General features: G+C 39.4%; 1 protein-coding gene across 2 annotated transcripts in view; it reads left to right on the top strand.

Moving 5' to 3' along the window:
- LGI1 (leucine rich glioma inactivated 1) overlaps window positions 1–18,280 on the top strand; it is a 41,073-nt gene that overhangs the window by 13,311 nt on the left and 9,482 nt on the right. For both annotated transcript variants that reach the window (XM_041746433.1, XM_041746432.1), the window contains exons 3-4: window positions 7,170–7,241; window positions 7,342–7,413. In XM_041746433.1, coding sequence (XP_041602367.1) covers window positions 7,170–7,241; window positions 7,342–7,413 — 144 coding nt within the window. The remainder of the gene's footprint in view (window positions 1–7,169; window positions 7,242–7,341; window positions 7,414–18,280) is intronic.

Here is an 18,280-nt window from a genome sequence, read left to right as displayed (position 1 = left end):
TCAGGCTCATTGACACATGGGCCTGCCCAGTCCTTTTGCTCTTGGACTCCCATTTCCGGCTTCTTGGCTGGGCATTGGGCAACCTGAAATTTGACCTTCCACTGTAGCTAGATTTGCATTTTCTAATCTGCTCATTTCTTTACTTCTCTGTTGCCACCTCAGTTTCCCTCAGGACTCTGAGCTCCACACCAACGTTGTTGCCCACTTCTTTCCTCCTTTTGAACTAAATGCTCTGGTCCTAGCTTTTCAGTTCAACTGGGAACCCCCTAACAACTTCATGGCCTTGGTGTTAATTTATTGCTTGTGAAGACATGTGACCCACCCATCTAGGTAGTTAGATGTAGGCACCAGAAAGAGGGAGTAGAGCTCGAGGTGAACAGATATTTTTCAAATATCATCCTCTGTTCCCAATGCAATATTAACAATAAAATAATGAAAGCTTAAAAAAAAAAAAAAACTATCATTGGAGCACCTGGGTGGCTCAGTTGGTTAAGCATCTGCCTTCAACTCAGGTCATGATCTCAGGATTGTGGGATCGAGCCCCATGTTGGGCTCCCTGCTCAGCAGCAAGCCTGCTTCTCCCTCTCCCACTACCCCTCCCCCTGCTTGTGTTTTCTTTTCTCTCTCTCTCTCCCCCTCTCTGTATGTTAAATAAATAAATAAAATTAAAAACAAAAACAAAAATAGAAAACAACCTATCATTGACAGGAATTATAAGACTATTATTCTAAATGCTTGTGGAAATCAAATATACAATTTAAAAAGATTATTACCTTTCAAAACTCACTGGATGCCTTATTTGAGAGTAAAGTCATATTTCTAAATACTTTCATTTTAAATCAGAAAGAATAAAAATATATGAATTGAGCACTAAACTCAATATCCTAAGAAAATAAGTATCAGATAAAATAACAAATTAGGAAGCAGTAGGAATAATAAATAAATCCAAGATTTGATTCTTGGAAAAACCCAATAAAATAGTAGACATTTGAAGGAAGCATTACTCATAAGTGGGGAAAGCATCAATTATTCAACAAAAGATTTTAAGTAAATTTGAGTATTTAGGAAAGAATCGAGGCAGTATCTCACCTCACATTAAACATCAAAGTCCCAAATGGATCAAGGAGTCAATTGTTTTAAAAAAAGTTTTAAGGGGGTAGTTGTAGGCACTATTTTATTGATCTTTATACAGAAAAGAGCATTTTTAAGAATAAAAGCAAAGGAAGAATATACAATATTTTGTTAAAAATGTAAATTTCTATATGTTAAAAATCATGAATGAAAAGACAAATCATAATTTATAAGGAAAACCCCCATCAAATAAAGATAAGAAAGGAATAAGTACTGTTCTGTTTTGTTTTGTTTTTTTTAAAGATTTCATTTATTTATTCATGAGAGACACAGAGAGAAAGGCAGAGACACAGGCAGAGGGAGAAGCAAGCTCCCCACAGGCAGCCTGATGTGGGACTTGATCCCAGGACCCCAGGGTCCTGGGCCGAAGGCAGACACTCAACCACTGAGCCACCAAGGTGCACCAGTAATGTTCTTAATATATAGAAAATGCTCAGAAAGCAACAAAAATGGTCAAAGGATGATTTCGTAGAAAAAGAAACAAAAATTATAATTCTAAAAAAATTTGTAATTCTAAATGTTGATGAGGATGTGGTAATAAAATAGGTAAAAGTATTTGTATATGAGAATGGTTATAGTAGTGTTTATAATAATAAAAATTGGAATAAAAAATAAATAAAAATAAAAATTGGAATCAACAATAAAAAGTTATACAAAACTTAATCATCTGTTAAAATAATATTATCGAGGGGCACCTGGGTGGCTCAGTGGTTGAGCATCTGCCTTCGGCCCATGGCATGATCCCAGGGTCCTGGGCTCAAGTCCCACATCAGGCTCCCCACAGGGAGCCTGCTTCTCCCTCTGCCTATGTCTCTGCCCCTCTCTGCATCTTTCTGCATCTCTCATCAATAAATAAATAAAATCCTTAAAGAATAAAATTATATTATTGAAAATTGTCATGAGAAATTTTTCATGAAAAAATAAGTACATGAAAAGGACAGAAAAACATAACATTTTTATCCCAATTTTATAAACATATATGTGTATATCTCATATATGTATCGTGTACGCATATCAATATCTTTGTGTAGTATGATTATGCAATCTTTATTTTTTCCTTTAAGCCTTTCTGTGTTTTTGCAGAATTTCTATAATAAGCATATTCATGTGCAAAATACACCAAAGTGCATTAAAAATTTTTAAAGTCTTTACTTGAAAAAAAGTACAGGTTTCAATGATCTTAATGTCACTTTGAGACTACTTAAATTGATCTAGTTCCTTTAAAAAGGGGATTATTATCTAATTAGATTTCTTAAATCCTTATGAGCTGAGCAGTGTTGTTAAGATTGTCTACCAGAATGTAGATCTTAAGTTATAATGTGATCCTATACTGATATTTGCCAATAGGGCATTGGACAAGGTGTCTTGGGTGTGCCAATAGGGCACTGGACAAGGATTCTTGGGCCTCGTGACCTTAAGCAAAGCTGTTAACAGCCCTCTGAGCCTCAGTTTCCTCCTATCAAGCAGATATTAACACCTCCTCTACCACTTTCACAGAGTTTTTCCAAAGACCAAATAAAATAATCCAGCAGGAGCCCATGAAATATAGGCTATTATGAAGGCAACAACCATCCTTTAAAGAATGAACTATTGCCTGCCTGGAATTAACAGTTGGTATGTACAGTCTTCCTAAATCTCCTTCTTGTAAGGAAACATATACTCTCTTGGTTGCAGAGGGGAAAAAAAGTTCATTCCTCCTATTGTCCCTTTTCTTACTGAATTTGTGAGGGTGCTAATTAAAAGATATAAGTGCATCACCTATGGGGCTGAAGTACAGATAGATCATTGCACATCCCTGTGTTCACCTCCACCAAAATGCTAGGGGTAAATGCCTGGTGGAAATGGCAGAGACCTCACAGGTTCCCACAGGACCAAAGGTAAAGGGCAAACTCTACACTGTCTGCACAAATCCACCGGATGATTGCTTGGCAAGGCTATGGGATTCAGATCTCTGATTTGTGGCTCAGAATAACAAGTTCATTCATATAGTACATTGGTCTCCACCAACCCTTCCATGATGCTGCTATTGTGAAGATGGTTGTCAAATCTGAGTCACATTATTGCAGACTCTTACTGCATATAGTTTTGGGGACGGGACAGTCCACAGCACCTCTATATCCCAGAGCCACTGCTTCAACCAGACTTGCTGCAAAAAGCAGACTGCTTTCTCAGCTGCCACAGGTAATGGGGAGGGAGGGTAGTGCAACTGATGTGGAAGGAAAGTCAAGCTGCATGTAAGAGTCACCTGGGGAACTTTTGAATATCCCCATGCCTAAGCCACACTCCACATGTAGAATTTAACTCCTCAGGGTTAGAACTGGATATCAGTATTTTTAAAGCTTCTCAGGTCATTCCAAGTGCAACCAAGATTGAGAAGCAGTGGTTTAGGCATCTCCCCTGCTCCAACATTCACATGCCCTTCCCTTTTCAAGTCCTCTTCCACATTCTGCTCTCTCTTGAGTGTGCCTTGCACATGCTTTGCCTGCCATGGAGCTAACTCAACCCCGAGGCATCCTTTCTCCTTTGGCTCTTCTGCTGGCTGGTTCCATTTCTGCTGATCCCAAATCCCCAGGAAGAGATACCCCGACTCACCTTTCTGAACTAGGGTATTTGGGCCTTGGGAAGCTTTATGGTATCATACAGATTATTTTACATTATGGTATCATACAGAGTATTTTCACTGCCCACCTCAGGATCTGGATTCACCTCTGGATGAAGACCTGAGCCCTTCTTGCCCTAATAACCTGTGGAAAGGGATAGAGGTCATGTGCTATGAAACATGGCCAACCTTGGTCCTCTCCAGGTCTGTCGTATGCAAAGATGGTATGGGGGTGGCACAGTTTCCTTTTAACAAGAGCCGTGGGATTCTTGGCTCAATAACAAATCAGTATTGAAATCAAACATATTTCCAAGAAGCTCATAAAAACCAAAGATCATTGTTTTGCCCTCTTTATAGAATATGATTTTTAGTCTTTTTAAATACACATAGGACAATAAAATACCCTGCTCAACTATTTTTATCGTGTATGTATAATTTTATACATCTTTGTCCACAGAATCCTTGTCCATAGGAAACTAAAATTGAATTTAGAATCAAAAGAATAAGATATTCATTATTACCTTAACCAGAGGGATTTTTTAAAAGTTCTTATTAAGAAATTTTTTATTGAAATATAATATACATAATGAAAAGTGCACATATCCTAAGGGTTTATCTCAATGATTTTTTAAGACAACTTTTTTAGAGCAATTTTTAGGTTTAGAGCAAAATTGAGGAGAAGGCACAGAGATGGCCCATATACCCCCTACCCTCCCACATACATAGCCTCCACCGTTACCAGCATCCCCCACCAGAGTGGGGACATCTGTTACAGTCGATGACCTACATTATCGCCCAGGGTCCCTAGTTTACACTATTAACTCTTGGTGTTGTGCATTCTACAAGTTTAGACAAATGTCTAATGACATGTACCCATCATTATGGTATCATACAGAGTATTTTCACTGCCCTAAAATTCCTCTGGGCTCTGTCTAGTCATTCCTTCCTCCCCACCACCATGATTTTTTATAAAGTGAACACCTTTGTAACCAGCATCCAGGTCAAGAAACTGAGCACAATCATTACCCCAAAGCCTCCCTTTGTGCTCCCTTCCAGTCACTACCCATTGAGGGTAACAAGTATAGATGAGTTTTACTGTTTTGTTTTGTTTTGTTTTGTTTTGTTTTACTTTATATAAATGAAATCACATAAGACATACTTTATTGTGTTCTGGCTTCTTTCTCTCAACTTAGGTTTGTGAGATTCATTCATATTTTTGCATGTAGTTTCAGCTTTAGCCAGAGATTTTGATCCTTGAAATCTGGTTCAACAAGCATTATTTAACCAGGAACTATGCTCAGGGCTGGGGACACAAAGGCAAACAAGGGTAAGCCCTTGCTATAAAGAACATTCAATCTAGTAATGTAGTAATGACAAGAATTTAATGTAGAGTGAATTCCTTTTGGTTTAACAAATATTTGTTCAGTGTCCACTATGGGACAGGCAGTATCACAGGTGCTAGGGATAAGCAATGAACAAGCAGATACAAATTCTAGTGGAAATTCTCTGTTTTATTTCCCTGACATGTGTGGGCAAGTTCTGCCCACTAATATCCATTTCCTGCTCTGTTGCGCATCTGCTTTCAACATAAGGGAGACTAGTACTGAAAGCTATTTCTTCTGGAGACTTGGGTATACAGTTTTGAAATCGCTGGTCCAACCATGAGGCAGCTTGTGAACCAGTGAGCACGGGAGGTATTTCTCTGTATCTATTTTGCCTTATTCTATTCTCTCCATCCCTGATACTGCCTGTACAGAATGAAACAAAAATCTGAAACTTAAGGAAGGCTTTGGATGTTAGCTTACCTTGGAGTAAAGATGGGAAATCTTATTGCTTTCCCAAACCCTGTAGTAAGAAGAAACAGTGGCCAAAGTTGGACTGAAATAATAAGTCTTTGAATTTGTTTTAATAGCTACAAGTATCTAATATGTATCATTATTCATTAATGTTGACATTTCAGAGCCTAGTGAATGATTTGAGTATAAAGCTATGACGGAGGAGGAGAGATAGAGAATCCAACATCACTCCAGAATTGATAGCTTAAGAAGAAATGGAACAGATCATCTAATTTTATTTGTTTGGTTTGGTTTTACCTCATTTTTATGGAAAATGTCAAGCATATATCAAAGTGGAGATAATAGCAAAATTCACTTCCATGTATCCATCTTTTACCTTCAAAGATTATCAATCATGCTCAATTCATCTCTAACCCACTGCTTTCTCCTCCCCTGATTATTTGGAAGAAATCCCAGATATCAAATAAGTTATTCATAAATGTTCAGAAAGTGAGGTCTCTTAGTTTTAATCTCCTTAGTTTATCAGCACAGAGAGGCAAAGTCACCAACGTGGTTAGTAGCAATTATTTTTAATTCCTAGACTTCAAAAGTCAAAAAGGTTACTAACAGAGAATATTGGACTTTACATAGTGCAGTTAAACGGCATGTATGAGACATGAATTGTCAAGTTATGTCAAACATCTGGTCTGATCCATGACCATGGTCACATATTGGATAATAGTTATAAGTGGAATAAGAGGCTCCCCACACAAGAACCTTAATATGTAGACTGAACATCACTTGAATCCACTATAAATTTGTCATCAGTACATTTACAATCTTATTTTTAGCTTGTATCAACATTTTATCTAATGAATTTCATAAATTAATACTCTAAGAAAACAAAACAAAAAAAACCAACTCTGTATTATTTGGCCTACAATCACGTCTTTTAAATCTCCCATTCAGAGAGTGGCAACTTTTCCAAACTGTTCAACATGACGTTGGGACTGCTAGTTGATGTTCCTTTTCATCAATAATTTCAAAACAAATTCTTGTGGATTTTGAAATTGCAAATAAATGTGTCCAAGTGAAACTGTTCTTTTCAACTAGTTAGTAATAAAATGGGTCTAAGACCTTTCCTAAACTGCATTGTTTCCCGTCTTCAGCCTGTTCTATTTTCGAAGGTTAGTTGATGTTCATTGAGCCAGTGTCAATAGCTTATCTACTATGAGATATCAAAGCATAACTAGGCTTTGATGGAGATACTTTTCCAGGGTTTCCAGGCTTAATACCCTGAGTTACCATTGTTTGAAGATAGAATGTTCCAGTAGTTTCTAGAGCAAGAGGGAAAGATTCTGTTAGTGTCTTTGTTGTGAAAATGTGCAAAATGTTGCTTTGGCTGCTTTGACTGTCATACTTGTCCAATTGTATCTCAAAATGTTACCCAAGGTATGTGACATCCATCACTGTGAGAAATGGGACATAAAGCCTCTCCCAATGTGTATTTGATGAGGAAATAATTGGGGGTAAAAAAAAAGCTGCAAAGATTACCTAAATAAATAACACTGTAAAAGGCAGATACCCAGTCATTTTTTCATATACAACTCTCACTCATTTCCCTGTCAGGTTAACCATTTTCATTGTGTACTTTTTCTGGGCAGATTATTCACATCGAACTCCTTTGATGTGATCAGTGATGATGCTTTTATTGGTCTTCCACATCTAGAGTATTTGTAAGTAAAGAAACTTTTTTTTTTTTTGACATAATGATTCAGGACAAGTGTTCTCAGTTTCCTACAGCTGTCTGACAACAAATATTATAACCCATTGCAGATTCATAGAAAACAACAACATCAAGTCCATTTCAAGACATACTTTCCGGGGACTAAAGTCTTTAATTCACCTGTAAGTATGAATGTTGCTCTTACTTTTTAAGTGTACTAAGGGACAATGCAGTTTGATAATCTGTGGTTCAAATGCCCACTTCATAGGTAGCCCATGAAAATTTAAGAATGATTTATCCCCATGCACACGTGCCATATATCTCCCAGTCATCAGCCAGTGTGGGTTCAGGAAATTGATTACTATTGATATGATTAGCCAAATCCAACCATAATTAGGAAAACAACCTAATGCAGGAAAGTTGTGTGACTGAAATAACTTTTTTATCATCTACATCATTACTCCCTTCATGGGTAATTATGGGTTGACTATATACCTTAATTTGATATGTGCTGTTTTTCTTTTTCTGTGTAAGCCCTGACTTTATATACATTTAGACATATACTATAAACACCAGCTATGTTTACACAATATCTGAACAATTTGTTTATAAATTAAATATTTAATTATTCAATGAACGACTAGAGCTACAATAGTTGTTCTTAACAGGAGACAATTGTGCCTCTTAGGGAACATTCATCAATATCTAGAGACAAGTTTAGTTGTCAGAACTCAGTGCTGTAACTGATATCTGGTGGGTAGAGGACAGCGATGCTCTCCTAAAAACCCTGCAATATACAAGACAGCCCCCACAAAAATGGAATCTGCACCCTGAAATGGCATAGTGCTGAGGCTGGGAAGCCCTGAAAAACATGAACCAAATAACTTATTTCTCCTAGCCTCTCTCACCTCCTACACACACACACACACACACACACACACACACACACACACACACACACACACACACTTTGAAGGAAGCTAGAGGGCATGGGAAGAAAAGGCACTAAGATTTATTAAGTGCCTACTATTAGGTCAGTCAATTTGCTTTACTTGGATTTTCATTTAATCCTCTCAACAATCCTGCCAGATAGACACAATAATCCCCATTTTAGAAATGAGAAAACAGAGACCTGGAGGAGATATATGACGAGTGAGCTGAATAGTTATGGGATTATAACATCAATTCAACAGTTGAACTGCAAGGGCTACTCATTCATTCAAGAGTATTTTTCAAGTGCCTAATATGTGTCTCATTAATATTAAGACATAGATGCAGGAGATCCCGATGTCATTCTGTTAACTTTTACATGTCCCTCATAATACCTCACTGACAATTGTTCTAAGCCTCAGAATGCAGCAGGGAACAAGGCAGACAAAAATACTTGCCTTTTGAATCTACATTCTAGTATGTCCACATAGCCATTACACTTCCTCTCACCGAACTTGTCTCAACTGCTGTTTGGATTTGCAGTAATGGGGCACTGATGGGCAGATGTATTATGCTCAAATCATTAGGTTCTTCAAGTCTTCTATAAAAAGTCATTATAATAAAAAATATTTGCTATGCTATGCTACATGTCAATGATGTAACACAATGCAAAAATAGCTGTGTATGGTATAAACATTATGCCATTTTGTCAGAGAGCCAAACACTGATAAACCCCATTGTTTAGAAAATAATTTAAAAAAAAAAAACAGAAACAAATATATGAAAGGGGAAATGGGAGTCATCACCTCAACTTGAGAGATGCTTAATTCACATAAATCCCATTCAACATAGCTTCTGTGTGATGCTCAGCATCATAAAGTGCTAAAGGAAAGATGTAAAATCCAGGTGCCCTCTCTGGGAACTCGGGATATAAGCCTTGCTGTTCCCATTGGTCCATTCAGGTGTATCTTCTCTCCAGTGTAAAGGATTACCTGACACAGAAGAAAAAGAGGAAGGAAGGAAGAAAGGATGGAAGAGAGGAAAAAAGGATAGACAAAAGAGTTAAAGGAGAGAGGGAGAAAGGAAGGAAAGAAGGGGAAGAGAAAACAGAAGGAAAGAGAGGAGCAATGGGGAGCAAGGGAGAATGAAAAAAATTTATGTAACACACTAATGAAAAATATCTATTTTGTTTAACTGGAGCCTATTAGGTCCATCAAATGAAATGGGAATTGAAATTTGTGTCATAATGAGGCCTTTTATCACAAGGAGACACTAGTATAGCATGTGCTTAGTATCCAGACATTTTCAAGCTCAAGGGAACACCAAAGTCAGTCTTCAAAGAGAGAAGCATGAATCTAAAAGGTCAGACAGTGAAAGGGAAGTCTAACCCTCTGACCAGATGCTAGAGGTGGGAAGAAAGTGTTAGGAGGGAACAGGTTAAAGTTAATTGAGTGAATATGACCCTTGGGTCTCTTGCATCTTTATCTAACAGTTAGGTTGACTCATATGGCATTGCCAGTATTAGACTGTTTTTGATCTACAAAAATGCAACGCCATATGGTTCATCCTAAATAGTCTCTAGGAAGTGCCACACAAAGATGAATAAGATCCAGTTCCAACCTGGAGGAGCTCAGTCTGACAAGAGGAATTAGACAAACAAATATTTTCTCACTGAGTGCCTTTGTCCCCAAGTTATGTTCTCCTTTCTAATTATGCTATTCAAGATGTATTTCCTCCTTCCTCCCTCCCTCCTTCCCTCCCTTCCTTCTTTTTTTTTTTTTTCCTTTCCTTTCTTCCTTTCAAGGAGAGATGGGTAGGGAGGATTTGAAACTCAAATGTCCCTCTGACTGCTCACTACATCAAATTAATTTTCCATTATTTACCACCTATAAATAAATCTGACATTTGTTTGAGCCATTAGTTTCCTTTCTAGGATTTTAGGCTTTAAATGCACTTTCTTCCACCTCAGACCAACTCTACCCAATCAAAGGGAAACACTGGAGGAAAAGTTTACAAAGCTCTTTCAGATTCTTGACCTCATGATAGTTTCCTGGTGACCTTACAAAATAGTGCTTAGCACACTACCCCTGGTTGACAGATGAGAACATGGAGGTGTACCCTGCATTTAAGCTGCTCCCCATCTAGTAGTAGTAAAGGCAGAAGTTTCTTGGGTTCATTAATGGGATGTCTCATGCCCTCTCCATTGTGTCAGTCATAGCAGGACCAGAAAGCTTTGACTGAGCTGCCTGGATCCTTCCACAAGACATGGTCTCAGGAGCAAATATGACTAGAGAAGAAGATCCTGAAGACAGGGGCCCTAACTTTGCTTTTAGACTCCAAATGCAAATAGTTGTATTCAGACATATACTTTTAGATCCAACTGGTTCCCACTCTGGCCTAACATTGCACCTACCTGAGCATTTTTACAAATTCCATTAGTTCCTAAGGAAGCAACAAACTTATCTCACTTTCAAATGCATCTATCTCAGGAGACTTAACTTCTAAAAAGAGATTTATAGACAACTTGAAAGTTACTATATATACCTCTTCCCTCTCAAGCTAGCTTTCAGAAAAGGGAAAATTCCTTACATTTCAGTCCTTACAATGCCAGTCAAATCCTGGGACCCTCTATCTTATTACTTTATTCTGAGTTACTGTCCCAATGTTATACGTGTTTAACTTTAATGTTTGAATAGTTCATATTTTTCAACAAGGTTTGAATTTTTCTGATGAAATCAGAGTGAAAATGCATTAAAAATAGCTTATGGCCGAAAAAAAAAAAATAGCTTATGGCCAATGATGACCAAAATCTCTAAACATGATGTATTGGTTTCTGTTAACTCCAGATTTTTTAGTAGTGATTTCCTTTGGTATCACATATGTATCACTGTGACTAAGGCCCAATAGAAGCAGGACTGTTGGCATGCATGTATAAAAATATTTGGGGAAAATTGTCATCAATCTATATGTGTTGTGGAGCACCTGCTGATTCCTCAGCACTGGGGGGTGGGGGGTGCAAGAGATATATACAGTAGTCCCCAAACTCAGGATGCCTGTGTATCCCCAGTCAGTCAGGTAGGATGTCTTCATTTCAGCCTTCACAATGACATGTATATAAAGAGGCAGTGCAGTGTAGTGGCTGACAGTGACCTCTGCCACTGCACTGTCCAGGTTCAAAGCCTGAACATCTGTGGGATATCAGGTCACTTAGCTTCACTGTGCCTCAGATTTCTCAAGTGTAAAATGGGAGTGATAATAATCTGTAAAAACAGGGACAGGAGATAATAAGGTATGTAGGAGTACCTGGCTCCTAAGGTTGTCCTAAGATCAAATGAGTTAATCAATGCAAGATGCTTAGAACAGAACCTGGTATGCAGTAAATAGCATTATGTAGGAATAAACTAACACTTGCTGCCTAACCTCTGTTGGTCCTGGATCAGGATTCCAAATGCTGCAGTTTTTATCCACTTTAAGCATTTTGTATGAAATTAAAATAACTGCACTTGAAACACCGCAAAATCAGTGAGACACCGACTCAAGCTGAGAATCTGCACTGCAGGGAGGCTGGGAGCACCCCAGATGGCTGTGGGCGCTGCTTTCTTAGCAGTGGAGCCCAGTGGCACTGAAACAAACGTGCTATCTGAGCCAGTCTGGTCTGCCTTAAAGAGAAGACTTTCCAGTAGATTCCATAGTCATAATCAGAGGTTTTCTCAGGTAAACCAGGATGACACCAAAGTGGAGGGAATGGTCATCCCCTCTGTTGGGAAGGAAAGACTGCCTGCCAATAGGAATGCTTGAAACTTCTCATCTAGTTTCAAGGCAACTAGATGTTCGGTTGGGCAGTTTCTGGTATCTTAAGGAATGTTTCTTAGGCTGGCTTTGAATCACCAGGAAATGGTGCTTAGTTGAAGGCACACTTTAGAGAGCCTCCACACTGCTTTGGAATGATTGCCACACGGAGGTGAAAAGGAGGAGGAGGGCACATTGTGAGCAGCAGGTCCATGTGATGTGGGGGTGGGTGGCAAGGGCAGTTCCCAGGGTTTGCACTTTCTTCCCAACTCAGTGTCTTGGTACAAGGGGTCTAAGAGAAGCATCCTCTACTCTTTTCTTTGTCTAGATTGCTGTCCTTCCTCTCCTCCACTCCAGCCTGCCCCATTCATTCATTACTTTCAAAGTATCTACTGAGGGCTTACTTTGTGCCAATCACTAAGAATACAGTGGTAAGAAGAGCATCCTTCCAGTACTCACAGCAGAATCAACCTAGAAAAAAATTAACATCGATGAAATATGTCCTCGAACCTTTCATCCCCTTGTCTTCACTAACCTCCTGATCAGTTCTATCTGTGCCCCTCCCACCCTCCCCCACCCTGCCCTGCCCTACTCAGACATTCCAGTGCCATCCTATTCTGTATAAAAACTCACTGACTCAAAACTACGTGGCTTAAAGTGTTGCCTCTCCTCATATCATTTCATGATTTTTAAAGATGAAGCCATAGACTTTCATGGTGAAAAGCATAAAGATGTAATTTCAGAACTAGAATAGAACTTGCAAATAATTCTGACCAAGTGACCATTTACTTTATACAAAAGAAGACAGCCAGGACTCAAACCCAGATATGCCATTCCTGGACTACGTCATTTCCACCCCACTCCCCTGCCCAATCCAAGGAGCCATGAAGAGGGCAGACAGGCAGAGGGTCAGCATGGACAGTCACCAGGATTTCCTTCAGTCATACCACACTGAACATCTTTTCCTGACAACTCTGGTGGCCACCTCTGTCTCCTTGCCTCTCTTTCCATCAGCCTTCTAATTTGTTTTTCTCTTATTCCTAATGATACTTGTATTTAGTTTTAAAATCCAGCACCGATTTGGCCCTTGCTCACCTAACAGACTTTCAAAGAGGAAGGAGGACACCCCCCCCCCAATTCATGCTCACACTCTTTCATGCCATCTTACTCTGGACCAGAAGGGGAGAGAAGAAAGTCTCTAGACCTTGAGGACCAGTAGCACGTCTCTCTGCAATCACTTGCTTTCGAAATAAATATCCCCCATGAGATGAAATCTGTATTAATGATTGAAAGAAAATATGACAAAAATCTTAAGGGTGATTACCTCTGCCAGATGATTATTTTATCCTTTAAAAAAATAACTTTTACACTTACCAAATTTTCTTGAAGAAATAATATTACATATATATGTATGCATGTATATATATATATAAGAAAAAATATATATGCCAGTGACATATATATCACATTAAAAATATATGTATATGTTTTATGTATATCATTAAAGATGAAACACTTAAAAATACCAAGGCACAGAGTCTTGTCTATTCAGAGAGGCAAAGAAAATAGATGATTTCATCCTCCTGAGCTGAGCATTCAAAAGTTCTTAGGTATTAAATATCACTGGTTTTGACAACAACAAACAAATTAGTTTTGTGGCCTTAATTATCTGACATAAGGTTTAAATATTCACCTAGAGATGCAGAAGTTTTATCTGGAATCCACTTCAAAAGCATGTGTATAAAAAAAATTTGTTGTGTGTGTTAATTTTCACAACAAATGGGGATGCCTGGGTGGCTCAGCAGTTGAGCATCTGCCTTTGGCTCAGGGTGTGATCCCGGAGTCCCAAGATCGAGTCCCACATCGAGCTCCCTGCCTGGAGCCTGCTTCTCCCTCTGCCTGTGTCTCTGCCCCCACCCCTCTCTCTTTCATGAATAAATAAATAAAATCTTTAAAAAAAACTTTTTTCACAATAAATGAAATTGGTATTCTTTACTCCATTTTGCAGATGGAGAAGCGGAAACCAAAAGAGGTTAAATCAAGTAGGTGAAAGGCATACTCCTGAAAATGAGGACACTCAAACTGAAGCCCTGTCTGCTTGAGAGGGCTTCACTCAGTGATGCCAGGGATGAGAATGACAGCCAGTTTTACAAAAGACACAGAACATATTTCAACTAGAGCCTCTATTAGGGAAAAGGGAATAATAATATGAAGCTGTTACTCTGTGAAGCTGGGGGGATGATGGAGGGAAAGGAGAAACTGAGAAAATTTAATGCATTTGATTTTTCCATTTTGTTCTCCAGTAGCAAGACTCAATGCAGGGATGGAATCTGAAGAATCAAATGATCCTAACATCAAGCCTAAAAACTCTACCTCTAACCCATGAAATGCTAACTCAATCTCTCTAGCTGTTTAAATAACCTAATAGGCACCAGATCTTCACCCTTTTCACCTAAGGACCAAATGCTGAGCAGGCTTCAGGGAGCATTGGGAAGTTGCTACTTTTTCTTCCTGGCCACCCTGGTGCAGAGTCCTCAGGAGACCCTATCCCACCCCACCCCCCGCAGAGAATTTCCCTTAGGCCCCCAGATGCCTGAGATGGTTTTTGAAGCTCCAGGTGCTCCTCAAAGCTGAGTTTCAGCTGGTACAAAAAATCAGAGGGATGGCTCCCAATCTAGACTAACTGCAGTCCTAAAATTCTCCAGAGGATGAGGGCCTGAAACCCTGTGGGAATCTTGTGAGAAAAATGGGAGCTCCATCCTGAAACCCATCTCATGAAAGAGTTGATATCATCTGACCATTCAGGCACCCACATACTGACCCTGACATTTATTCACACTCCAGGTCAGTAACTTTGGGGCTTTATGAATGAAATAAAATGGCTGTTTTAGAATCACTAAATCCTCACTGGACAGAACCATTCCATACACACATACTAAGCAATGGGGTGTTTTTATTTATTTTTATTTTTTTAAAAGATTTTATTTATTTATTCATGAGAAACAGAGAGATAGAGAGAGAGAGAGAGAGGCAGAGGGAGAAGCAGGCTCCATGCAGAGAGCCTGACGTGGGACTCCATCCGGGATCTCCAGGATCAGGCCCTGGGCTGAAGGCAGGCGCTAAACCCCTGAGCCACCAGGGCTGCCCAATGGGGTGTTTTTAAAACCTCAACTTTATTCTTTGTTTCTTCTGAATTTAGAATAACAATACGTGCTTGATGATAAAAAAAATCTCACAATCTAGACGTCTATATAGCAAAAGTAAAAGATTCCAAATGTAAAAGATTATGTCTCCTTCTAGACCTTTCTTTATGCATTGTTAGATATGTGTCCTCCCTCCCCAAGTGGAATTACTCTCTACTTACTATTCTCCAATTTCCTTTTTTTCCCCTTAAGCATCATTTTGTGTTAAATCATTGAGCTCTACCTCATGTTTTAAAATTTCCTGCAAAAAAATAAAATAAAATAAAATAAAATAAAATAAAATAAAATATCCTGCAATATATTCCATGCTAAGTATAAACCATCACTTATTTACACAATCTCTTATTAATGGACATGTAGGTTGTTTCCAATTCTTTTCTATTAGACATAATGCTAGAATGAATATCTTTCCCCAATTGTGCTCAAAATAATTCAACTCCTCTTCACTTGGTAAATTGGTAAATACTCTTAATTGGCCAGCTAATTAATGTGTGGAGGCTTTTCGTATCTCTCTTCTTAACTTTGCATATTCTGCTGGTCTCCTATATGCCCTATGCATCCTTCACCATTTACCCATCAGTCCGCACTGGAAAGCTACTTTATATTAGGGCTGTTGCATTTGTTTTGCAGAATAATTCCTGGGATTTCTCAGAATTGCTTTCCTAGGACATTCTCTGCTCCAGTCCCTTCTGCCTCCTTTCTTTTTATGCAAATGTAAACCCAGTCACTGAGGCCTCCCAAAGACTTTAGGTAAACTATCTAAATCCTTCTTGGGGGAAGCCTGAGTGGATCAGTGGTTGAGCACTTGCCTTTGGTCCAGGGTGTGATCCTGGAGTACCAGGATCAAGTCCCACGTCAGTCTCCTTGCATGGAGCCTGCTTCTCCTTCTGCCTATGTCTCTGTCGTGCTCTCTCTCTCTCTCTCTCTCTCATGTTTCTCATAAATAAATAAAAATCTTAAAAAAAAATAAATCCTTCTTGGACCTCAGGCATCCATCCAGAAGCCTTCGTGTCCTTTCTGGGTCTTACTTCCTCTTGTTTCTGCCTCTTTTATGTGGCCAGGCAGACTTCTTATGCCTACTCCTCAGCAAACCTAGGGATGAAGCTCCGTCCTATCTTTTTCAGAAACAATCCACTGTGAGTCAGTATTTCACTGAATTTTGGCAGTGGAACAGGAAGAGAGTCACATTAAGTGCAATAAATCCATCCACCATTTCTGTCTCTGGCACCTCTCCTGCCTCCCTGCCTCCCCCACCCACTGATCCCCAGAGTGAGAGCCTGCCTGTGACAAGAAGTCCTCAAAAGGCATAAAGCCTCATTTTACAGCCCAAGAATGCCAGCCTGCCCTCATCAGCCCCATCCCCCAAGGCTGTTGAATTAAAAGACCCCCATCTTGTCATGGAAAAATGATCTCTCTTTACCCCAGAAGCATTGTAGCCCTAAGTCTATGTCTTAACAGCTGCTTCTGTAGTTGGCCTTTGTTAGGTTTTTTAGTAACTAAATGGAAATGAGACCGCCAAGGCAAGCGAGGGTCCAAGAACAGATTTTATTGCAGGCACCCTCGGGCGAGGTTCCACGACTCACGGAGGGAAAGAGTGAGTCGGGGAAGTCGCGCCAAGACAAGGTGGCAGGGGGTTTACATAACGTTGTAAGGCAGAACGGTTTCCTATTGGTTGGCTCATATGCAAAGGAAGGATTGCAATCCAACCCGTCAGAGTGACCCTCACTATGCAAAGGAAGGATTGCAATTCGGTCAGTCAAAGGTGACTTCCTCCTCTGGGGTTTGAAGGGCATTGGGTCCGGTTGGGGAAGTCCAAAGGAGAGGTCTAAGGGTCTGCGTCAAGCTGTCAGCAGGTCATTGGTCCATTGACGTCCCAGGTGGAGGTGGTGACAGGAACCTCAGCCATTTTGGGGTATCCGCCATCTTGAGGAGTTTCTCTTCCTGCCTGGCCCCAACAGCCTTCACCTTGGGTATGTGAGGCCTAGAGCTTCTAACCTTTGGGCAGCAAGTGGAACTCCCAGATTTGCTCATTGTTTAAAAGAACTGCTTTGGGCAGCAACGCAAACATGGTGCCTCTCCCTGGGCAACCCTGATGGCAGTAGTAATTCAGGACTTAACTGTTTCTTCACTTCACGCCCACTGTCCTATGACCCAGCCTCCTCTAAATTTGCACCCTGCAACCAGTTGCATTTTGTTTCATCCACTTAGAAGTTCACACGAGAACTTTAAGACACACAACTTGGGAGTGACTCAGGACTAGTCCAAGACACCAGAAAGTCTCTTCATTCAACTAGGCAGAAAGGTGAATTATAGAGACATTCTTTTGAAAAGTCTTCTTTAGCAACATTTTATTAATCCTAATACCACTACAGTCATAGTGGTTCTTTCATATGACCAATTTTCTAAATGTTGTTTATTTGGCAAGCCCTTCTCCTGCTTTTCCTCTCACCCTCTTCCCTGCTGCTCTTTGTTAAAAAGTAGACCAGATGCCAGGTACCATCAGGAGTTATCTCATTTACTTTCTCTATCTTGTGACACGAGGTATTATTACCTTCCCCTAAAATCGAAAAAGCTAAGTCCTAAAGAAGATTCATAGTTAAAGTCACACTGCCAGGAAATAGTGGAGTCAGGCAGGATTCAAACCAAGCTCTGAATAGCTCCAAAACTGCCCTTCTTTACATAATGAACCATCATTGAGACTGGAACATTCAGATTCAGTTCCCATTCTTATGTTCCAAGGTCCATTGAAAAGAGTTTTCCAACCTACTCACAATTTCTAAAACTCAGGAAAACAACATAATTAACTTAAAAATAGGTTTTAAAAGTCTTGAATGTTTGCACTTGAGAAATCTCATATTAATTAGAGCAGGTAAAAGACAGAAGAGTTTTAAGAGTCTTTTAAATGGAATTTGAGAGAATTTTCAAGGACTTTGAAGGCCAACAACATAAGCTCTTTGCTTCAGTTTAGTTTTTAATTTTTTTGTGGAAGGAAAACATTCATAAGAAAAGTATATAACAGGTATATACACACACAAGTCTGGTTAAGAGAAAATTATCAGCACCTACATCCCTTCTTATCATGCAGGGGCCACTCCTTGTTATGTCTACACTTCTGCAATATGGACAC

This window comes from Vulpes lagopus, chromosome 2 (genome assembly GCF_018345385.1).
Source record: "Vulpes lagopus strain Blue_001 chromosome 2, ASM1834538v1, whole genome shotgun sequence".
Classification (NCBI taxonomy): domain Eukaryota; kingdom Metazoa; phylum Chordata; class Mammalia; order Carnivora; family Canidae; genus Vulpes; species Vulpes lagopus.
Note: the sequence above shows the minus strand (reverse complement) of the source record. Positions and strands in the feature narration are given on the sequence as shown.